Source organism: Bombina bombina, chromosome 2, assembly GCF_027579735.1.
Source record: "Bombina bombina isolate aBomBom1 chromosome 2, aBomBom1.pri, whole genome shotgun sequence".
NCBI classification, from domain to species: Eukaryota; Metazoa; Chordata; class Amphibia; order Anura; family Bombinatoridae; genus Bombina; species Bombina bombina.
This window is the reverse complement of record NC_069500.1, coordinates 1,071,505,111-1,071,530,174: the sequence shown is the minus strand read 5'-3', so window position 1 is coordinate 1,071,530,174 and position 25,064 is coordinate 1,071,505,111. Positions and strand designations below refer to the sequence as shown.

At 38.9% G+C, this 25,064-nt stretch overlaps 1 protein-coding gene across 1 annotated transcript in view; it reads left to right on the top strand.

Moving 5' to 3' along the window:
* Positions 1-25,064, top strand: part of INPP4B (inositol polyphosphate-4-phosphatase type II B) — a 1,415,612-nt gene that overhangs the window by 1,262,756 nt on the left and 127,792 nt on the right. Inside the window, exon 21 of the mRNA XM_053703700.1 lies at positions 15,019-15,159. Coding sequence (XP_053559675.1) covers positions 15,019-15,159 — 141 coding nt within the window. The remainder of the gene's footprint in view (positions 1-15,018; positions 15,160-25,064) is intronic.

Below are 25,064 nucleotides of genomic sequence, written 5' to 3'. Positions count from 1 at the left end.
TGGTAAAAGCTGGCGGGCTAAGAGTTCAGAAAAGCCAGCTGTCAGATGCCGGGCAAGGGGGTGACTTTGTGACATTGGCTTCTTACACTCAAACATGTCCTTGACAGACACCTGACTGTGGGCAGATGAGCAGGAACTGCTCAAGGCGAGAGACTGAGTGGCGGATGGTTGAGAGGGGGCAAGGAGGACAGCAGTGGTTGACGTGGCTGAAGATGCTGGACCAGGAGGAGGATGGCGGCTTTGAGTTTGTGTGCTGTTTGTACTCATGTGTTGATCCCATAGGCGTTTGTGATGTGCGATCATGTGCCTTCGCAAAGCAGTTGTACCTAGGTGGGTGTTGGACTTCCCACGACTCAGTTTCTTTTGGCACAGGTTGCAAATGGCATCGCTGTTGTCAGAGGCAGACACACAAAAAAATGCCACACTGCTGAGCTCTGCAATGATGGCATTCTGGTGGTTGCAACAGCATGCGTTAATTGGCGTGCTGTCTGGCTGACCCCGGGTGCCGATGCATGCTGTCTGACTGTGCCACTAGCTCCTTGCGACGACCTCCCTCTGCTTCCAACTCGTCTCCTCCTCCTCTCTGTCTTTGGCAGGCCCTGAAATGCACACGCGTGAAGGAAACTGACTGCAATTATTTCACAGTCAAATTTCTAGTTTTTTTTTTTTTAACCCCTTAAGAACCAAGGCCATTTTTCAATTTCTTTCCCTTAAGGACCAGGGCTATTTCTACATTTCTGTGGTGTTTGTGTTTAGCTGTAATTTTCCTCTTACTCATTTACTGTACCCACACATATTATATACCGTTTTTCTCGCCACTAAGTGGACTTTCTAAAGATACCATTATTTTCATCATATCTTATAATTTTTTATTACAAATATTATAAAATATGAGGAAAAAATGGAAAAAAAACACACTTTTTCTAACTTTGACCCCCATAATCTGTTACACATCTACAACCACCAAAAAACAACCATGCTAAATAGTTTCTAAATTTTGTCCTGAGTTTAGAAATACCCAATGTTAACATGTTCTTTGCTTTTTTTGCAAGTTATAGGGAAACAAATACAAGAATCACTTTGCTATTTCAAAACCACTTTTTTTCAAAATGAGCACTAGTTACATTGGAACCCTGATATCTGTCAGGAATACCTGAATATCCCTTGACATGTCTATATATTTTTTAGAAGACATCCCAAAGTATTGATCTAGGCCCATTTTGGTATATTTCATGCCACCATTTCACTGCCAAATGCGATCAAATAAAAAAAAAAAAAAAACTTTAGGTTTCTCACAGAAATTATTTACAAACAACTTATGCAATTATGGCATAAATGGTTGTAAATGCTTCTCTGGGATCCCCTTTGTTCATAAATAGCAGACATATATGACTTTGGCGTTGCTTTCTGGTAATTAGAAGGCCGCTAAATGCTGCTGCGCATCACACGTGTATTATGGCTAGCAGTGAAGGGGTTAATTAGGTAGTTTGTAGGGAGCTTGCAGGGTTAATTTTAGCTTTAGTGTAGAGATCAGCCTCCCACCTGACACATCAGACCCCCTGATCCCTCCCAAACAGCTCCCTTCCCTCCCCCACCCCACAATTGTCCTCCCAATCTTAAGTACTGGCAGAAAGTCTGCCAGTACTAAAATAAAAGGTTTTTAAAAATGTTTTAATTTTTTTTAGCATATTTACATATGCTGTGGTGTAGCATCCCCCCTTAGCCCCCAACCTCGCTGATCCCCCCCCAAAACAGCTCTCTAGGTTTCTGACAGAAATTATTTACAAACAACTTATGCAATTATGGCATAAATGGTTGTAAATGCTTCTCTGGGATCCCCTTTGTTCAGAAATAGCAGACTTATATGGCTTTGGCGTTGCTTTTTGGTAATTAGAAGGCTGCTAAATGCCACTGCGCACCACACGTGTTTTATGCCCAGCAGTGAAGGGGTTAATTAGGGAGCATGTAGGGAGCTTGTAGAGTTAATTTTAGCTTAAGTGTAGTGTAGTAGACAACCCAAAGTATTGATCTAGGCCCATTTTGGTATATTTCATGCCACCATTTCACCGCCAAATGCGATCAAATAAAAAAATATTGTTCACTTTTTCACAAACTTTAGGTTTCTCACAGAAATTATTTACAAACACCTTATGCAATTATGGCATAAATGGTTGTAAATGCTTCTCTGGGATCCCCTTTGTTCAGAAATAGTAGACTTATATGACTTTGGCGTTGCTTTTTGGTAATTAGAAGGCTGCTAAATGCCACTGCGCACCACACATGTTTTATGCCCAGCAGTGAAGGGGTTAACTAGGGAGCATGTAGGGAGCTTGTAGAGTTCATTTTAGCTTAAGTGTAGTGTAGTAGACAACCCGAAGTATTGATCTAGGCCCATTTTGGTATATTTCATGCCACCATTTCACCGACAAATGCGATCAAATAAAAAAAAATTGTTCACTTTTTATGGCTAGCAGTGAAGGGGTTAATTAGGTAGTTTGTAGGGAGCTTGCAGGGTTAATTTTAGCTTTAGTGTAGAGATCAGCCTCCCACCTGACACATCAGACCCCCTGATCCCTCCCAAACAGCTCCCTTCTCTCCCCCACCCCACAATTGTCCTCGCAATCTTAAGTACTGGCAGAAAGTCTGCCAGTACTAAAATAAAAGGTTTTTAAAAATGTTTTAATTTTTTTAGCATATTTACATATGCTGTGGTGTAGCATCCCCCCTTAGCCCCCAACCTCGCTGATCCCCCCCCAAAACAGCTCTCTAGGTTTCTGACAGAAATTATTTACAAACAACTTATGCAATTATGGCATAAATGGTTGTAAATGCTTCTCTGTGATCCCCTTTGTTCAGAAATAGCAGACTTATATGGCTTTGGTGTTGCTTTTTGGTAATTAGAAGGCTGCTAAATGCCACTGCGCACCACACGTGTTTTATGCCCAGCAGTGAAGGGGTTAATTAGGGAGCATGTAGGGAGCTTGTAGAGTTAATTTTAGCTTAAGTGTAGTGTAGTAGACAACCCAAAGTATTGATCTAGGCCCATTTTGGTATATTTCATGCCACCATTTCACCGCCAAATGCGATCAAATAAAAAAATATTGTTCACTTTTTCACAAACTTTAGGTTTCTCACAGAAATTATTTACAAACACCTTATGCAATTATGGCATAAATGGTTGTAAATGCTTCTCTGGGATCCCCTTTGTTCAGAAATAGCAGACTTATATGGCTTTGGCGTTTGATCTAGGCCCATTTTGGTATATTTCATGCCACCATTTCACCGCCAAATGCGATCAAATAAAAAAAAATTGTTCACTTTTTATGGCTAGCAGTGAAGGGGTTAATTAGGTAGTTTGTAGGGAGCTTGCAGGGTTAATTTTAGCTTTAGTGTAGAGATCAGCCTCCCACCTGACACATCAGACCCCCTGATCCCTCCCAAACAGCTCCCTTCCCTCCCCCACCCCACAATTGTCCCCGCCATCTTAAGTACTGGCAGAAAGTCTGCCAGTACTAAAATAAAAGGTTTTAAAAATGTTTTATTTTTTTAGCATATTTACATATGCTGTGGTGTAGCATCCCCCCTTGGCCCCCAACCTCCCTGATCCCCCCCAAAACAGCTTTCTAACCCTCCCCATCTGACTTATTGGCGGCCATCTTGGGTACTGGCAGCTGTCGGCTATTATTTCACAGTCAAAAAAGTGTTGTTTTTTTTTAAATGTACACTACTGTTACACCAGATATGAGTGGTGGCACTGGGCAAGTGGGCACAGTATACGCTGTGAGCCTGACACACACGCTGGCAGGCAGGCAACTGCAATTAGATTACACAGGAAAAAAAAAAAAAAAGCAGTGTGTTCTAGCCCTAAAAAGGGCTTTTTGGGGTGCTGTCCTTACAGCAGAGATCAGATGAGTCCTTCAGGACTGTAGTGGACACTGAATACACTAGCCTAGCTATCAATTTCCCTATTAAATCAGCAGCAGCAACACTGTTCCTCCTCTCACTAAGAATACAGCTTCCGAATGAATCTAAAATGGATGCTGTCCAGGAGGTGGGAGGGTCTGGGAGGGAGGGTCTGCTGCTGATTGGCTGGAATGTGTCTGCTGACTGTGAGGTACAGGGTCAAAGTTTACTCAATGATGACGAATAGGGGGCGGACCGAACATTGCATATGTTCGCCCGCCGTGGCGAACGCGAACAAGCTATGTTCACCGGGAACTATTCGCCGGCGAACTATTTGCAACATCAATGAAGCATTATGTAAGGTAGAAAAAGTAATAATAAAAATGTCATTCACCCAATCAGGAAAGTCTAATTAGTCTCTAGGTCTTCACTTTGGCGTTACTTACTAAAACCAGGAATGCAATATTTGTTCTTAGTTCAGTGCTGTACATATCTTACTTACAATGATTTTTTTCATGAAGGCCATTTTGTGCAATACATGTCTTGAACTGCAGAAGACACATTTTTAAAATAGCATGATTTATTTTTGCAGAATAATACATGAAGATGTCTAATGCTGCAAACTATTATTTGGTCCACAGTTGCAGGTTTTTAGTTAGAGTTAGAGTCAATCAGGGGCTGCTCATGCGGTAAACTGTTGCTTGAAGGGCACATGTGGCTATTTAAAACCTTCCAAGTAGGGAGCCTATGAAAGAAATTAGCTAGGACACTTTGGCCTATGAATGGCTGTATCACTTAACATTTTAAAAACAGAAAAACTTAATTTGTGTGAGGACTAGGGATGGGCGACCATTTCTAAAAATTCAAAATTTAAAACGAATTTTGATACATTTGTTCGTTCGACTCGAATTTTGAATGTTTATATAATATTCTAACATTCTATTTTTGAATTTTAATTTTCAAATTTTTCAATAACATTCGAAAATATTTGTTTGAATAAAAGAATGTTTAACTCTGTATTTTATATCACATTCAATTTCAAAATGTAATATTCTAATTCGAATGTGACATTCAAATTCAAAATAGTATTTCTAGTCTACAACTGCGTTTTATAAATGTAATAATCAAATTTGCATGCTATATTCTAATTCAAATGTAACATTCAAATTCGAAATAGTATTTCTAGCCTAATACTGTGTTTTCTTCCTAATGGTAAAGAGTCCACAGCCGCATTCATTACTTGTGGGAAATAAGAACCTGGCCAGCAGAAGGAGGCAAAGACACACCAGCCAAAGGCTCAAATACTCCTCCCACTTCTCCTATCCCCCAGACATTCTTTGCCTTTTGAACCAGGAGGTTGGCAGAGAAGTGTCAGAAGTTTTATTTTTTAAAGAAAATACTTTTATTAATTTTTACGTAGTGTGTCTCTCATGGAGGGTAGTACTCTTCGCAATGGGACAGGAGTTTTAAGTAGTCCTGTTAGTCTCTCAGTGAGGGCCTGGGCGAATGTTGGAGTCCGGAGATGCAGTGGGAGTTCTCTCTTCGACACCATCCCAACTCGTATTAACGGCTCCTCTAGCACTTTTCGTTGCCGACCCTTCGCTTCGCTACCTGCTGTCTTCTCTCAAGTCCATCACGGAGGCGACGCTACTATCCGTCACACTTGAAGAGCCGTGTTCCTTTTCCATGGTGTAGATTCCGGTAAGATCATTTCATTTTATCAATATGAATGTTATGTTGTTATGTGACAGGTAGGGGTCTCAGTGAGACTCCTCTGTTCAGATCTTGGAATCATGGGATAATTCCTTCCTTAGGGGGGGATTTGTGAACAGGGTGGGGTTCTTTAATCATGTTTCTTATGTGATTTTCCTGCTTTGTATATTGGGTATTGGCTCTGAGGCTGAGACGGGAGAATTGCTTGTAGGATTTAGTGGGGCCTAGTTGCCGCATTTTTCTGGCACGCTTTTTTGGACTTTATGGTTAAACTTATGATCGGGCGTTGTTACGCTGGGTTTGTTCGCTTCCGCATTCCTGTCCGTGTGGCGACGAAGATTTTCTGCTTTGTTTGGATCTGGTCTTAGGAGTTGGTGAGTGCCTCAGACATTGTGGGTGTCAGGTGCCGTTCGTTTTTTTATATTGTCCTAATTCTCTCTTCGGTTTTAACCATGGAGGATTCTGAAGCTGAGACTGTCGTTGTTTCTGATTCCTATTCTTCCTCTTTTGAGGAAGATGCTTTGGTCCCACTGAAGCAGGTTTCTCATTCCTATCTCTTGTGCCTTCTTAGAGCGCCTGGTTCCTTGGGCTCGGGGAGCCAGGGGCCTATTGAGCCATCAGCCTCTGGGGGCTCTGTTCCTCAAATGGCGGATTCCCAACAGCACCCTTCCTCTACATTTGCGGGTAACCCTAATGTTAATTTTCCCTTTGCACAGAGTAGTTTGTTTCCCCTGGAGATGGCAGGTCATTTCCGCTCCAATATCTTGATGGCCCTGGTTCGCCTGTAGGATCTGGAGGTTTCTGCGTGGCTGTGTTCTTGCCCGATTATCTTGGGTGTCCAGACTTCAGGTGGGTCTCTTCAGTTACCTCCAGGGGTGAATATTCCTCCAAGTTGCACCTTTCGCTATCGGATTGCGCGGCTGCGCGTTCTACTCTGTCGTCTTTACGACTTATTGGGGGATCCTCTCCTTTATCAGTCGGGGACTGTGTCATCAAATGGTGCTTCGAGCTAGACTATTTGGGATGTTGATTGTCTCCTGTCGGTCACTCGTGTCCTTTCCCAGAGTTTTTTTATGGCGGATGCCTTCGGGCTGCCTTCTTTTCTTTCATCTGGTTAGGATACTTTTTTATTTGAGTGTTCCCTCAGGAATTTCTGGGATGGCCTTGTTTTCTGTTACTTACTTTAAAGTTGTTCGCGGACTGTTGGGTCTGGAATTTGTGGGGTGGCTAGCCTGTGACTTGCACGTGGGGGCCTGGTTTGCCTTTTTCACTGCTGGAGGCTTCTTCTAGCTGGAGCCCGGTTTTATTGGGGTCGCCTTGTTCCCTTCGGTTCGGGTTCTGTGTTTTTCCAGAATTTTCTCCGCCCTCTTAGGGTCGAGAGCTGATGTGGGATCCTAGTTTCTGGATATCGCTGAGTTTTGCTCTGTGTCGTGGGTTCTATCACCTTGAGATCGGTTCTGCGTTGTTTTGTTTTTTTTCTCACGGACCTCTCTTAGGTTTTGCTACATTTCCCGAATTTTAGTCTGGGTCCTTTTCTTCAGGTCTCTTTGTGGATCTGGGATTGGGCTAGGGTTCCGGGTGGTGTTGGTATAGTTTTGTCTATGCTTGTCCCAGTTTTTTCCCACTAGCGTTTGGGTTGTGTCTGTCCCCTCCTTATAGCTGCTCAGGGCCTTTGTTTTTTGTGCGGGAATGTGTTCTAGACTTCCTTTGGGGGTCCGTTGTTCTGGTGCTCTAACCTTGCATCGGCATCCTGTGTAGTGCCTTAGTAGGGTCACTTTGTGTCTTCCCCACCGGTTTCTGCTGTGGGGCCGTGAGATTGCTACCTCGGGTAGTCTCTGCTCCTTTGGGGGCTGGCTCGTTTTGGGTTAGTTTTGACCCCTGTGTCGAGTTTGTGTCCGGGGGGCAAGGTTTCCCTTGTCCTCCGTCTTCCCCTGGGAGATTTTCTCTGGGGGTGTGTTCCTTTTGTCCCGACTTCAGGGTTGGAGATGCCCTTGGGAATGGACTTCTGGGTTCGGTGTTCCTCTGATGGTGGGACTCTGCCCATGTTCTGGTCCCACTCTTTCGAAATGGCTGGCGGTGTTTGCTCCCTCTCGTTCAAGGGGGGGGGACTCTGTCCCTGGACTTTTCACTGTCGTTGACAGGTTGGTCTTTCCGTGTGTGAGCGGTTGATGCGGAGGTTCTGTGGTTGTGGGGGATGTCCCTGTTTATCTCAGGATCCTAAGCTGCGGTTATGGTCATCTTTTGACTTTTCAGCTGCCTCTGTTTCTTTTAGATACAATGGGTCCCTGTTGTGGTGCTCTCTGAGCTCTCGGGGGGTTTGGATTTCTGAAATTTCCCTCCATGGAGGGGTCTTTTGTCTAGGAACTGTTTTTTGCTGGTTCCTTTTCTCCCAAACTGCGGGATTCTTGTAGGGAGGTGCCGCCCCAGCTGGGGAACTGGATAAGGGGGTTGTTTTCCCTTTCTCGGTGGCCACACTATAGCATGCTACTTAGTAGTCTGTGCGTTTTTCTTTTTTTAGAGATATTTTGTTATCTTTCGGTCTCCGACTTGGTCGTGTTTAACCGATGATGCCCTTTTTTTCTGGCATCTAGTTAGGCTTTCCAGAGTCTCCCTAAGCTAGTTTGATATGTCTTTTGGAAGACAGGGTTCTGGTTTATTATCCCTCTACCTTGCTTCTTCCTTTGGGGAGTGGTTCGTCAGGGTAGGGTTCCCTTATAGGGGCGTGTGTATGGGATCTGCCTTTGGGCGATAGTGTACTTCGAGTCCTGTTGGCTCGGTGATGTTGCATGGGGTTTTTACCCAGGATTGGGACTGTCGTTTGTGTCCTTGGGGCCTTTTTTCTTCTTGTTTTTTTGCTCCCTGCTTTTGGATAAAGCAGGGTTTTTTTATTTATGGGATGTGGTTCAGTCCTGGTGCCCTCAGATTGGGCCGCCTATTACCCTCCCGTTCTTGGCATTCAGTGTCCTCTTTGGCTTGGGTATAATTTTCCCACAAGTAATGAATGCGACTGTGGACTCTTTCTAATTGGGAAGAAAAACATAAATTATGCTTACCTGATAATTTCATTTTCTTCCGTGGGAAAGAGTCCACAGCCCCCCGCCCGTTTTTTAAAACGTTTTTTCGTGTGTAGTCTTCTGGCACCCTTTCACCTTGATATTTCTTCCACTGATCCTTGTTCCTCGGCAGAATGACTGGGGGATAGGGGAAGTGGGAGGAGTATTTGAGCCTTTGGCTGGTGTGTCTTTGCCTCCTCCTGGTGGCCAGGTTCTTATTTCCCACAAGTAATGAATGTCGTTGTGGACTCTTTCCCACGGAAGAAAATGAAATTTTTAGGTAAGCATAATTTATGTTTTTATAAATGTAATATTCAAATTTGATTATTAAATTCAAACTCAAATGTCACATTCAAATTCAAAATAGTATTTCTAGTCTACAACTGTGTTTTATAAATGTAATATTCGAATTTGAATGCTACATTCAAATTTGAATGTAACATTCAAATTCGAAATAGTATTTCTATTCTAATACTGTAATATTCTAATTCGAATGTTACATTCAAATTTTGAATGTTACATTCAAATTTTAAATGTAACATTCGAATTCAAAATAGTATTTCTAGTCTACAACTATGTTTTATAAATATAATATTCAAATTTAAATGTGACATTCGAATGTCACATTCAAATTCGAATTGGGCTTTCAAATTTAAAAGTGTAATTCGAATTTGAAAGTGAAATAATAGTATTTCTAGTTTACAACTGTGTTTTTTAAATGTAATATTCAGATTTTTAATGTGACATTCGAATTTGAATGTCACTTTCGAATTCGAATGTCACTTTCAAATTCAAATGTCACATTCAAATTGGGCATTCAAATTTGAAAGTGCCATTCGAATTTGAAAGTGCCATTCGAAAATTGTAAATTACATTCTATAATAGAATTTTTAATAACATTCGTTCTAACATTCAGATTCATATATAAACACATTCGCCCATCCCTAGTGAGGACTAAGAGGATGCAAAATGTTTTTTTTTTCTTTCTTATTTATACTATTTATGAAAATGGTAAAAGGGAACCTTAGCTTTTGAAACTGTTATGCTACACAGGCTTTACATGCACTGCACATAATCGCCTAGATTTAGAGTTTTGTTGGTAAAGACCTGCGGTGCTAACGCTGGTATTACGAGTTGTCTGAATGGCTGCGTTAGCCTCAGAAAAGGGAGTGTTGAGCCAAATTTTGCTCCACTTCAACTCTCAATACCAGCGTTGCTTACGGTAGCGGTAAGCTGGAAAAACGTGCTTGTGCACGATATACCCATAGGAAACAATGGGGCTGAGCTGGCTGAAAAAAAAAACTAACACCTGCAAAAAAGCAGCGTTCAGCTCCTAACGCAGCCCCATTGTTTCCTATGGGGAAACACTCTCTAAGTCTACACCTAACACCCTAACATGAACCCTGAGTCTAAACACCCCTAAATTTACACTTATTAACCCCTAATCTGCCGTCCCTGCATTCGCAGACACCTGCATTTTATTATTAACCCCTAATCTGCCGCTCTGGACACCGCCGCAACCTACATTATACCTATGAACCCCTAATCTGCTGCCCCTAACATCGCCAACACCTATATTATATTTATTACCCCCTAATCTGCCCCCCCCAAAGTCGCCGCCACCTACCTACACTTATTAACCCCTAATCTGCCAACCGGACATCGCCGCCACTATAATAAATGCATTAACCCCTAAACTGCCACACTCCCGCCTCGCAAACACTATAATAAATTTTTATTAACCCCTAATCTGCCCTCCCTAACATCGCCGCCACCTACTTACAATTATTGACCCCTAATCTCCCGCCCCCAACGTCGCCGCTACTATAATAAAGTTATTAACCCCTAAACCTAAGTCTTACCCTAACACCCCCCTAAGTTAAATATAATTTAAATAAAACGAAATAAATTTAATATCATTAAATAAATTATTCCTATTTAAAACTAAATACTTACCTATAAAATAAATGTAGGAAAAATCTGATTGGCTGATGCAATCAGCCAATCAGATTGAAGTTCAATCCGATTGGCTGATCCAATCAGCCAATCGGATTGACCTCACATTCTATTGGCTGATCGGAACAGCCAATAGAATGCAAGGTCAATCCGACTGGCTGATTGGATCAGCCAATCGGATTGAACTTCAATCTGATTGGCTGATTGCATCAGCCAATCAGATTTTTCCTACCTTAATTCCGATTGGCTGATAGAATCCTATTTAGAAATTTATTTCGTTTTATTTAAATTATATTTAATTTAGGGGGGTGTTAGGGTTAGACTTAGGTTTAGGGGTTAATAACTTTATTATAGTAGCGGCGACATTGGGGGCGGAAGATTAGGGGTTAATAATTGTAGTTAGGTGGTGGCGATGTTAGGGAGGGCAGATTAGGGGTTAATAAAATTTATTATAGTGTTTGCGAGGCGGGAGTGTGGCGGTTTAGGGGTTAATACATTTATTATAGTGGCAGCGATGTCCGGTCAGCAGATTAGGGGTTAATAAGTGTAGGTAGGTGGCGGCGACGTTGGGGGGGGCAGATTATGGGGTAATAAATAAAATATAGGTGTTGGCGATGTTAGGGGCAGCAGATTAGGGGTTCATAGAGATAATATAGGTGCCGGCGATGTCCGGTTGGAAGATTAGGGGTTAAAAAATTTAATTATAGGGTTTGCGATGTGGGGGGGGGGCCTCGGTTTAGAGGTTCATAGGTAGTTTATTGGTGTTAGTGTACTTTATAGCACAGTAGTTAAGAGCTTTATGTTCCGGCATTAGCCCATAAATTCTTAACTACTGACTTTTTTTTGCGGTTGGAGTCTTGTCGGTAGAGGCTCTACCGCTCACTTCTTCCAAGACTCGTAATACCAGCGTTAGGCAAATCCCATAGAAAAGATAGGATACGCAATTGATGTAAGGGGATTTGCGATAGCCTCGAGTCGCGGAAAGAAAGTGAGCGGTAGACCCTTTCCTGCCTGACTCTAAATACCAGCGGGTGTTAAAAAGCTGCGTTAGGACCCCTTAACTCTGCTTTTTAACCCTAACGCAGAGCTCTAAACCTAGGCGATAGTTACTTTGAACAAATCAATGTATAACTTTAAAGTGATGGTAAATCCTAGCTTTTTGGAACCCTAGGATTTAACCAGTGCAACAAATAAAGGGGACTTTCAGTCATGAAATATAAAATACTTCATGCTGAGAGTTCCTTTATTTGTCTGCGGCATATGTCGCGCTGAGCACCTCTGGCCGCCCACGAACACCCAAGAACGCTATTTTTCATTGAGGTGATCTTAGCCAATGGCATACAGCATAATGCCAACTGGGCTACATGGCTATTGGCTAAGAGATGGAAAGGTCACCTCACTGAAAAAATAGCATTCTGCTGCGGGCGGGTGGGTGGCTGGTCTGAGGCTTTCAGCGTGGCATATGCTACAGGCAAATAAAGGAACTTTCAGCATGAAATACTGTATATTATACTAAATAACTGAAAGTCCCCTTTATTTGTTGCACTGGTAAATCCTAGCATTTCACAAATACTAGGATTTACCATCACTTTAACCATTGCAACGTGATAGTGCAAAACAGAGGAGTCCTAGCACTGTAAACTGTAGTTAAGCTAATCTCCCTCTAGAAGCCTATTATGTCATCAGAGCAGCAGAACTTGATTAGCTGCCTGGGCCAATCTTCCGAAACTAAGAATATGTTTTTTTGCAATTAATCAATCACCCTCATTTAAATAACTAAAATTTAGAACTAAACTTACTTATGTAAAGCACATGATTTTGTGACCCTTATTTCCGTGTGATTTGAATTTTATCTTTTGAAAGAAATTATAATTATAATGTGGATAAAAATTGACTTATAATTTGCATTGCATTATAGAGACATTAGACTTTTTCAGCCAAGAAAATGTTGTTTTCAGAAAAATATTTTGGGGAAATTAGTATCCCAGAATATTTGTTTGCTGCACTATTCAGTATTCATTTAGTTTAAAACAAATCAAATTTACATTAGTTTTCATTAAAACAAATGTAAATGTGTAAAACTACAGGTAAAGTTCACCTGTAGCTTTATAATTACCTTTTGCCTGCTGTAGAGTGCACTAGTTTTAGTTTGTCTACCTGACCGTGAACATAAATTTTGACTGCAGATAAGAAGCATACGCCCAGCAAGTCTGCCCAATATTTCTTTAAATATATAAACTTATCTAGTTCTTAGGATAGCCTTATGCTTGTCCCAGACATTCTTAAAGTCCCCACAGTGTTTGTCATTACCACCTCTTGTAGAAGTTTATTCCACGAATCAATCACCCTTTCTGTAAAGAAGTGCTTCAGCAAATTACTCCTGAATCTACTACCCTTCAGTTTAAGATCATGACCCCTTGTTCTTGATTTTTTTTGTTTTTATGAAAAATACTCAGAGCCTCATCTTTGCTAAGCCCCATATATACTTGAAAGTAACTATTGCATCACCTCTTTACTTTCTTTCCTCTAAACAGGCATTTAGTGCTCGGCTCCCAGGACCTACACAAACTTTAGTGCAGGACCAGAGAGCTGACCGTGCTAATCCTCCTGTTAGTGCTGCCAGGGTGATGGCAAGAAAAGGATCAGGTTAGCACGCTCTCCAGTGCATAATACGTATTAACCCTTAAAAAATTAAAGGAAACAAATAAATACTGATGAATTTTGTCAGTATTTATTCATTTTCTTTCATTTTTGCTGGTGCATTTGGATATTTGTTTTGTCAAAATAAAAACTTAATTATGAAAGTTTAACTGAGTTTTATGCCCTTTTTAAGTGACATTTTGTGGTGGTAAGACAAAGAATAGCTGCAATTAGTTATAGTAAAACTCCCATAAGTGCAGACTTCAGTAAATTAGGGCACAGACATTGACAGATGTTTTATCACACAATGTAGACAGCTGCCTACGGGTTTGTATAACTGAGGGTGCCTTGCTAGCTGGTTTACTCTGGGGGTACCTTCCTGTTTGATACCTCTGAAAATTAAGTTTGTTCTGCTCTCTGCAGATTAGCTGATTTACCTCCATCATTGTAAGTATGTCTAAAATTACATGACCCTGCAATATTCTACACATTGCTTGGATCAGAGCACAAACTCATTTACATATATCCCTAATTGGCCACAACTAAACCAGGAACAAAAATTCCACTAGGCATTTCAATTGCCCTTGATTTGCAAAACTTTGTAACTTGTGCTACCAAGACTATATATTAATTGGTTTTAAAAATGTCTTATGTACGCAGATCTTTTGCAATGCAGTCCTTAATTGCTGATATATGATGTGCATATATAAATCATTTGACTTTAAGTAGATTTATCTTTCTGCATAGGAAGTAGCCAGTATAAATGTGGTGACATCCCCAGGGACAAGTACGTTTAAAACAGAAGGATCAATTAAGGACATGACCATGAGATCAGTTGAAGAAACATTACACACCTCTTGCATTTGTGTAGGAATTGTGCTTTGTTCCACACTCCATAAAGAAGCCAAAAAACTAAAGGCTAGATTTATCAATTTGCGGATGAACAGGGTTCACATGCTGTTAACCTGTATGCATTTCATCACAAATTGTGGGGTGCATTTGTTCCCCATATTTACCAATGCAATCCGCCCTGCACTCGTGCAACCAATTACATGAAAGTAGGGCTTGTTAATCACCATGGTAGAATGAGTCCGGGGTGATAGGGTTTATGAAGTAGCAGTCATATCGATGTGCAAAACTTTTTCAATGTAGTGTATAAATTGCTGGTATATACTATTCATATACATCATAAAAGTATTTTAATGTTCTGATAAATATTGATGTGTTATACAGATGACCTTGTATTTATAAAAAAGGATCAATTAAGAATATACTCAAAGGGACATGAAACCCAAATTTGTTCTTTAATGATTCAGATTGAGCATGTGATTTTAAACAACTTTCCTATTTACTTCTATTATCAAATTTGCTTCATTCTTTTGGTATCATTTATTGAAGGATCAGCTATGCATTAATTTGAGCTAACTGAACACAACTGGTGAACCAATGACAAGAGACTAATATGTGCAGCCACCATTCAGCAGCTAGCTCCCATTAATGCATTGCTGTTCCTAAACCTAACTAGGTATATATTTCCATATAGGATACCAAGAGAACAAAGCAAATTAGATAGAATTAAAATCACATACTCTGTCTGAATGAGAAAACAAACATTTTGGGTTTCATGTCCCTTTAATTGTTAAAAACATCAAATCTACTATTAAAACTTAGAAAAATTGATGTTTGTGATTAGTGCAAAATCCATCTAAAATATGTAACTTTTTGTGTCTTTATTTTCCGTTTGTATATTCAGACAGTGCTATATAGTAGAGGTCAAACTACCAACAAAAATGTTTGAACTTCTCCCCCAAGAGATAAGAAATGGAAAATCGCTCAGCGTTTACCCTGTGTTCTTTAATGTTGGGATTAATGAACAACAAACAATTGCAGAAAGGTAAGTAAATATATCATGCATTATGCATATATACATCATTTTTTTGAAAGCTTTTATCTGTTACTAGGCGATACGCCTGCCTAGAGGGCAGTCTATGTTTAAAAAATACAAAACCCCAAGCTAAAGTTACAAAAATAAAAAAGTAAAATTACAGAAAAAAATAAACAAAGCTATCTAAAATAAACAATTTAAACCTAAACTAATACCCCTATCAAAATAAAAAATCCCCCCAAAATAAAAACACCCCCTAATCTAATACTAAACTACCAATAGCCCTTAAAAGGGCCTTTTGTAGGGCATTGCCTTAAGTTTAACAGCTCTTTTACTTACAAAAATGACCAATTACCCCCTAACAGTAAAACCCTCCACCCAACCAGTCCCCCCAAAATAAAAAAACCTAACGCTAAAGAAACCTAAACTACCCATTGCCCCTAAAGGGGCATTTGTATGGGCATTGCCCTTAAAATGCCATTCAGCTCTTTTACTGCCCTTAAAAGTGCAATCAGCTCTTTTACAGCCCATTAAATCCCTTATCATAAAAAAAAAAAAAAATCCTAAAACTAAGCCCCAAATAGGTACTCACCGTTCTTGAAGTCCGGCAGAGAAGGTCTTCTTCCAGATGGCTCCGTCATCTTCTATCTTCATCCTGTGCAAATGCGGCGCGGAGCGTTCTTCCCCGATGGGCGGACTGGGAGAGGCGGTCCTCAGCGATGGTTCTCAGCGGTGGTCTTCATCGGCGGTGATCCTCAGAGGCGTGGAGGCTCCTCTTCATCTGATCTCCAGCGTACACTGAAAATTGAATGCAAGGTACCGCATTCAATTTGGGGTAACTTGCATTCCTATTGGCTGAAATTTTTAAATCAGCCAATAGGATTAGAGCTACTGAAATCCTATTGGCTGTTCAAATCAGCCAATAAGATTTCAGTAGCTCTCATCCTATTGGCTGATTTAAATTCAGCCAATAGGAATGCAAGGTACCCCAACAAATATGGGGTACCTTGCATTCAATCTTCAGTGTGCGACCGACGATCAAATGAAGAGGAGCATCCACACCAATGAGGACCACTGCCGCTGAGAACCGCCGCTGAGGATCTGTGCATCAGGGAAGACAGCTCTGCACCTCCGCTCCGGAAATAGAAGGTGATGGAGCCGTCTGGAAGAAGACCTTCTCCGCCGGACTTCAGGAATGGTGAGTACCTATTTGGGTCTTAGTTTTAGGATTTTTTTTTTTTATTTTTTTATTTTTAAGATTAGGGATTTAATGGGCTGTAAAAGAGCTGAATGCCCTTTTAAGGGCAATAAAAGAGCTGAATGCCCTTTAAAGGGCAATATGCTTTTTTACAGCCCATTAAATCCCTAATCTTAAAAATAAAAAAATAAAAAAATTATTTTGGGGGATTTGGTGGGTGTGGTTTTTTTTACTGTTAGGGGGGACTTAGTATTTTTTAAACATAAAAGAACTGTTCAACTTATTAGGGCAATACCCTACAAAAGGCCCTTTTAAGGGCTATTAGTAGTTTAGTTTAGATTAGGGAGTGTTTTATTTTGGGGGGATTTTTTATTTTCATAAGGATTATGTTTAATTTTTTTTATTTTTGATAATTTTGTTTTGGGTTTTTTCTGTAATTATTTTTTTTTATTTTTTTTGTAATTTGTAATTTTTGTAATTTTATTTTTTTGTAATTTAATGATTTATTTAAGGTTTTATTTAAGTGTAACTTATTATTGGGGTTAATTTAGGGGGTGTTAGGTTAGGGGGCTTAGTATTTAAATTAGTTATTTGCATTGTGGGGAGTTGGCGGTTTAAGAGTTAATAGGTTAATTAGGTTTATTGCAATGTGGGGGTTTGGTGGTTTAGGGATTAATAGGTTAATTAGGTTTATTGTGATGTGGGGGGTTGGCGGTTAGTGGGTTAATATGTTAATTAGGTTTATTGTGATGTGGGGGTTGGCGGTTTAGGGGTTAATATATAAATTATGTAATTTGCAGACTAGGGGTTAATTACTTTATTACTTTGTGATGTGAGGGTTTGCAGTTTAGGTGTTTGTTAATACTTCGTGCGGGCGGTTAGTTTGTTTTTTTTATTTCTTGTGGGCGGTTGGATGTTTTTTTTTTAAGGCTTCGGGTTTGCCTACGCTGTATCCAGGTGGATTCCTAAAATGGCAGGCTGGTGAAAGAATCCACCTGCAGTGGATTCTTTCACCACCCTGCCATTTTCGTAATCCACCGGGATGCAGCTTTGCTGCATCCAGGTGGATTCTTTCGGCTGTCCTTTGAGGATGCGTGCGCAACTGGCGACACCGACGGATGCATTACAAACGCGATTATAGTATAAATAACTTCAGCCACAGAACCTTAAATCACTGTTGTTTCATTCTGTTTGTGTTGCAATGAATTGTTTGCTGTGTAAAAGCCTATAGATTGAGCACAGCCATATTTCTAATCTAAATGTTTTCTTAGGCTGTTTGGAAAAATAATTAATTGAGTCTTTAGGACTTTGCATTCAGTAATTAAGAAACCCCTGCAGGAATCAATGCTAATCAGCGATAATCTACTTTAACCTGAGCTCCAGAGGTGACAGTGTTGGACCTTTAGCCACATTCAATAGGAAGGGAATAAAGTTAGCTAACTTTTCTTTTTTATGTATGTGAGGCCTTCTGTGCCTATCTATAACTTAACCAGTAAGTGTGTGCTTTTTATTATTAGTGTTATTCATAGCAGTAGCAGTAGTACTGTGGTTATTATTAAAGGGCCACTAAACCCAAAATCTTTCTTTCATGATTCAGATAGAGAATAGAAATTTAAACAACATTACAATTTACTTCCATTATTTATTTTGCTTCATTTTTTAAATATCCTTAGTCGAAGAAAAAGCAATGCACATGGTGAGCCAATCACACGAGCCTTCTAGGTGCAGCAACCAATCAGCAGCTAGTGAGCATACCTAGATATGCTTTTTTATCAAAGAATATCAAGAGAATAAAACAAATTAGATAATATAAGTAAATTAGAAAGATGTTTAAAATTGCATTCTCTTTCTAAATCATAAAAGAAAACATGTGGGTGGCATGTCCCTTTAAACAAGATTTTAGAAGCTATTTCAATAACACTTGCCATAGTATGCACCTACTATTAAGAAATTAAAAAGTTACTCATTCAAGAAAGCCTTTATTTATGGTGCATATATTTAAAGGGATATTAAACCCAAAAAATTAGTTTGAGATTCAGTCAGAACATATAATTTTAACAAGTTTCCAATTTACTTCTGTTATCAAATTTACTTCAGTCCCATGATATCCTCTGTTGAAGAGATATCTAGGTAGACATCTGGAGCACTACATAGCAGGAAATAGTGCTGCTATGTAGTGCTATGGTAAATGGATAACATTCTTGCAAAACTGCTTGCCATATAGTGCTCCAGAAATGGGCCGGTTCTTGACCTTACGTCCCTGCTTTTCAGCAAAAGATACCAAGAGAATGAAGAAAATGTGGTAATAAAAGTAAATTCTAAAGTTGTTTAAAATCACTTGCTCTCTCTGAATCATGAAATAATTTTTTTTGTGTTTCCTTTAAAGAGATTTGAGGCATTTTATTTGACAGGTGTAGAGCACACAGTACCTTGTCCTGTCATGGCTGCCTCCTGGAAGTCTCCTCAGAGTTAATCTGTTTTGATTCTACAGCCTTCAATGACACACTTGATCCATCTGATCTCCAAAGGTAGATAAGCTGTGCTGACTAAAGTTCATTCAGCCATGCACGAGTCTTTCAACAGCACATTGCCTTAGGAATACAAAGGATTACATTTCTCCCACCACTTTCTCTTTCATAAACAAGCAGAGTACACATCTATCTTGAAAATGAAATTAAACTGAATAATTAATATTGGGGCCATTCTCTCCATGTGTTTAATAAATATTTTCTATGTGTGTAATAAAACATTTTGGACAGTTATGCTTTGCACTACCTGAAGCTAAACAATCACACTAAAAGAGACACTAAATGTAACAAAATCCGTAATATATATGAAAGGACAGAAGATATTAAACTGTTAAAGGAATACTAACCCAAATTTTTTCTTTCATGATTTGGATAGAAGATGCAATTTTAAGCAACGTTCTAATTTATTCCTATTATCACTGTTTATTCATTCTCTTGGTATCTTTATTTGAAAAAGCAGGAATAAAAGCTTTGGAGTTGGCCCATTTTAGGTTCAGCACCTGGGTTGTGCTTGCTGATTGGATAGCTAAATGTAGCCACCAATCAGCAATCACTATCCAGGGTGCTGAACCAAAAATGGGCAGGCTCCAAAGCTTTCATTCCTGCTTTTTCAAATAAAGAAATCAAGAGAACAAAGAAAAATTGATAATAGGAGTAAATTAGAAAGTTGGTTAAAATTGCATGCTCTATCTGAATCATGAAATAAAACATCTTGACTTTAAGTGCAGGAAAAAGTTAAAGCTTTTAAAAAATATAGATTGAAACTAACAGAAAATGCATGCTTGAATCCCAAGAATCAGTTGATATGGACAACTCCAACATAAACAAGCTAGTATTGCAAAAATACCTCTGCGTTTGCCAAATATATATATTAAATAAAGAATGTTTAAGGGAAAAAAAATCAATTTCAGATGAGCTTCTTTGCATTTCAAAAACAAGTTTTATGTTATTTTTCTTTCATCTGATAATGATGATAGTCTATTGAAATCCATAACAAGAACCCATACGCAAGCTTTAATCCTTCCACCTCCCAACTCTCCCTAGTTTTGTTCTTGGCCTCCCAGGAGAAGGTTGAGAATAGAGGTATTCAGTATCTCCCTATGGGACTTCAGCCATAACTACCCTTAGGCGTTGCAGGGACTTTTCCCTTAGCCTCCCCCTTTGGGATTGAGGTATTTCCTCTCAGATCCTCTGCTGTACTTGTAGAAGCACTGGATGGGCTTTCTACTGGATTCAGCTGCAAGGGGTCTCTGCAATGCTAGACATCTTATTGATAAGCTCAGTGGAGGGGTGATGCTCACAGGTAAGTGGTTTCTCAGCACTCACACAGGCCACAAGCTATAAAATATACTGCTTCTTAGTATAACATAGCCAAGGGGACCTAGCCTACCTACCTGAAGACACACATTGTATTCCATATACATTTTAGTGTCTTAATTACACTTAGGAGACTATATGGGACATCCTATATCCAATTTTAACTCTCCAGCAGCAATACATTAATTTTTTATTTTAAAGGGATAGTCTAGTCAAAAATAAACTTCCATGATTCAGACAGAGCATGCAATTTTAAGCAACTTTCTAATTTACTCCTATTATCAATATTTCTTTGTTCTCTTGCTATCTTTATTTAAAAAAGCTGGAAAGTAATTCTAGGAGCCGCGCCATTTTTGGTTCAGCACCTGGATAGCACTTGCTGATTGGATGGCTACATTTAGACACTAATCAGCAAGTGCTATCCAGGTGCTGAACCAAAAATGGGCCGGCTTCTAAGCTTACATTCCAGCTTTTTAAAATAAAGATATCAAGAGAATTGGAGTAAATTAGAAAATAGCTTAAAATTGCCTCCTCTATCTGAATCATACAAGTTTAATTTTTACTATACTATCCCTTTAAGAATTAGGGGTCTGGCCCTTTAGGAGATTGCTGACTGCTCATTGCAGGTCTCGAAGGATACAAGAAGTAGGTCTCCTCTGGAGGCAAGGTTATCTGTAAACATATGGATCTCTGAGCAATTCTTCAACCCCTTCTCAAGAAGGAAAAGTCCTTCTGCATTGCCTCTGGCAATGCAGTTAGTGTCCTGAATTTTGTCCTGGGCAGATAGAACCAATGTGTCCTGTCAGCATGGGAAGTGGATTTTCTCTGCCTTTAGTCTGTTTCCCCAGGAGAGTGGTCTCTCCTCCAGGAGATCTTTAATCACTTAGTGGCCAAATGCTTGCAGATCTGATGGTTTATCTTTTGAAACATAAAGTGTGAGCTTACTGTACAAGATCCAGGGATCTACAGGTTCAAATGATAGAAGCCTTAGTGTGTCCATGTAACTTTCGCCTAGCTTATGTTTCCTCCTTTTGTCCTTCTTCTAAGAATTATTAGCAAATCAAACAGGATTCTGCGTCAGTGATCCTGATAACTCCAGTTTGGCCCTGTAGGATATGCTATGCAGATTAGGTTCAGACGTCCTTTTTTCCTCCATGATTTCTTTCTCAGTGAGAAGTCCTCTTGTCTCAAGGACTTCTTTTCCACCCTGATCTCAACTCTCTGACTTATCGGCGTGAAGGTTATCATCTAATCTGAAACATATGGGTTTCTTAGTCTCTGTTTCTAGCTAGGAAATCTGTGTCTCAAAAGATATGTCACACGATTTGGAAGTTATCCTTGATTAGTGTTCTTCCAGTGGTCTTTCCTGGCATCCTTTTGGATTCCTAGAATTCTTTAGCTTCTTCAAGATAGTCTTGACAAAGTATATTCTGCTAGCTCCTTAGAAGGCAAGAATTCTGTTTATCTGTTTGTTTTTTAAAACAGCTAGCCAAACTTCCATATGTTCTGACTTTGGTCTAGGTATTGGTGTGGATTAGACCAATTGTGTAGCCTATCTTTCCACATTGGAATTTGAATTTTGTAAAGTCCTTTCTTCTAGTCATTTCTAGAATTTTCTAGAATTATCTACCTTATCTTATGAATCTCCCCTTTCAGTTTTTCATAAAAGTTCTTGTGCAGTATGTTTTTTCTTCCTCAGGAAATCATGTTTCCTTTATTTGTGTCTGGATCCTTAAAACTCTAAGGAGAGGCTTCTGCTCAACCTTGATTTTGTTAGAGAGTTAAGTTATTTCTTTTCTAGCTTCTAAGTTTCAGACAATGTCCAGTTTGCTTGTTCACTATTTTGGTTCTCGTATAGGTCAGATGACTACGACAGTAGCCTTAACTGCTTGGCTAAATCAGGATTTCTCAAAGCTTCTTACTGGTAGAAAGTGTATGTCAGCTCTTTTTAACAGGGCAGTTGTTACTCCCTGAAATTTTAAATGATGCATCCTAGGAGCAGATTTGCAAAGCCGCAACATGGTCTTCTCTGAACACATTCTCCAATTTTTCTATTTGATATTTTTGCTTCTTGGAAGTGTTTTTTGGCAGGAAAGTCCTTCAGGCCACAGTGTCCGGCAAATAGGACCTGCCTTATTTTGTCTTACCCTTTCCTAAACATGGACTCTCAGCATGGATATTTAAATACAGGTTATGGATTCCTATGGACTGTCATCATCATACGAAAGAAAACAAAATTTATGCTTACCTGATAAATTATTTTCTTTCAACAGTTCTAATTTCCACCTCTGTAGACCCTGCTTTTGTCTTTCCTACCTCTTTGTTTCCTTTCACTTTTCTACTGTACGTTAAACTGAGGAGAGATGGAAGGTAGGAGGGATTAAGGGATTAAAGCTCTTGTATAGGTTCTTAGACTCCTCCTAGTGGTGGGAATTATATACCACATGGATGTTTATAGACTATCACTGATTTTCTGAATATGCAAATTGCATACGTAAATTACCAAACTCAGTTAAAACTTATAATATGAGACGAGAGGAATTTGAATCTGTATATTTTTTACTTAAAGGGGATATGTTTTTTTTTAATAATTCAAATATAACATACAATTTTAAACAACTTTCTAATTTACTTCTACTATCACATTTTGTTCATTGTCTTGGTATCTTTTGTTGAAAAGTGAAAACATAGGTTCAGGAGCGTGCATGTGTCTGTAGCACTATATGGCAGCAGTTTTGCAAGTATGTTTTCCATATGCAAGAGCACTAGATGGCAGCACTATTTTCTGCCATGTAGTGTTCCGGGTGCCTACCTAGGTATCTCTACAACAAAGAATATCATAGGAAAAACACAAAATTGACAATAAAAGTAATTTGGTAACTTCTTTAATATCGTATGCTCTCTGAATAAAAAAAAAAAATATTTGGTTTTCTTATCCCTTTTAAGATTTACTTTGCAAGTTCTTGGCGTATAAATAGACTTAGGTTTACAGATTTATATTAAAAATATAAGATATGCATTCATATAAAGGGAAGCTGGAATTCAAAGTTCTGACTTTAATTTGATGTTGACTTGAAAATCTAATTTGCATCTCCCTTTTCAGTAGAGCTGTGATATGGGATAAAATTAGTATTTATTTTTTTACTATCACTATATTATGCTTTTAGCTGGTTTCAAAATAAATGTGGCTTTAAAAATTAAAAACTAATTATCATCATCTGCCCATTAAAGGGGCATAAAAAGTGCAAAAAGAAACTGCTTTAATATTTTAGAGCATTTTCTTATTGCCCTATGCTTGCGTAAAACTATATGTTTAAGCCATGCACAGAGTTTAAATACTTAGGGCTGGATAACGAGTTGAGCGCAAATGTTTGTACCCAAGCAATAAGGGATTTATTGTGAGGGTTTTACACTCGTCGGGGTAACCGCTCGTATTATGATTTGAAAGTATGCTAGAATGATTACCGCAACTTTAGAGGTCTGGTTAACTGTTTTACAAAACATATAATTGTCACAAAACACATCAAAAATAAATGACAAAGTACTATTACACTCACAATAACACCACCTAATAAAAATGATTTATTTTTAAAATTGCACACAGAAGTTATAAAAGCTCAAAGACATGATGTTACAGGTGTTAGAAAAAAAGGGCAGGCTTTAACATAGACATACATACATATACCTGTCTAAAGATGGATATGTATGTATGTATGTATGTATATATATATATATATATATATATATATATATATATATATATATATATATATATATATATATATATATCAAGTCTGAGGAAGGGGTGCACTACCCCAAAACGTCACATCAATAAACCACATTTGGCTAAATCCAGAGTGCTGTTTCTCTACAGTTGATATGTGTTTTTCCAGCACACTGGTTTAAGGATATCTATTTATGTATTTATGTTAACATAAATATAAACACATAAAAACATATGTATACATATATATATATATATAAATGCATTAGAGCCCTTGCCGTTAAGTAGATGAAAACATGTAAAAGCATATTTATGCAATAAAGGTTTTAACTATGTATTCACTGTAAATATTTCACATTGCAATGTTCTACACATAGCGGAATATGTTCTATGTATTTATAATTATATATTCCTATATAGATCTGTATATATTTATACCTATATATAGATATATATTGTACCAAACACCATCAGTAATATGTAGAAATATGTATTAATGAATAAATAGAACATATTATGCTATGTGAAGAACATTGGAATGTGAAATATTCATATTTTTATGTTGGTTTAGCGCAAATGAGAATATGCGATAAGGTTTGCGCGATAGTGGGGTGTTTTCTTTCCCACTTATTTTTCTCCATTAATTTCTATGGGGGAATACGTGAACGCGCAGGCGATATTCTAATTTTTGATTTTTGTGCTTTTCGGGTTAGCGCAAGAGCAAAAACAGTTTCAACTTGTAATATGAGCGCAGCCAGACAAGCACAAAAATCTTACTTCTATGGAATTAACGCTCAAGCGGAAGCGTTAATTTGTGCTCCACTCATAATATGGCCCTTAGTAGTTAAAGTCAGCTCCAGAGCAGCAATTGTACTACTGTTCTGTAGGTAAACACAGCCGGTAATCCAATGACGCTTATGTGCATAGCCATCAATCACCAGCCATGTTCAGCAATAGTGCATTTCTGCTATAGAGCTGGGGTAAATACATACACCTAGATTACGATTTTTGCGTTAGAGGCTATGCGGTGCTAACGAGCAGTTTTCCCTCACCGCTCACTTACATGCAGCGCTGGTATTATGAGTTTTCAGAAACCCGTTGTTAAAAGACAAGAAGTGAGCGTTGAGCAAAATTTTGCTCATTACCG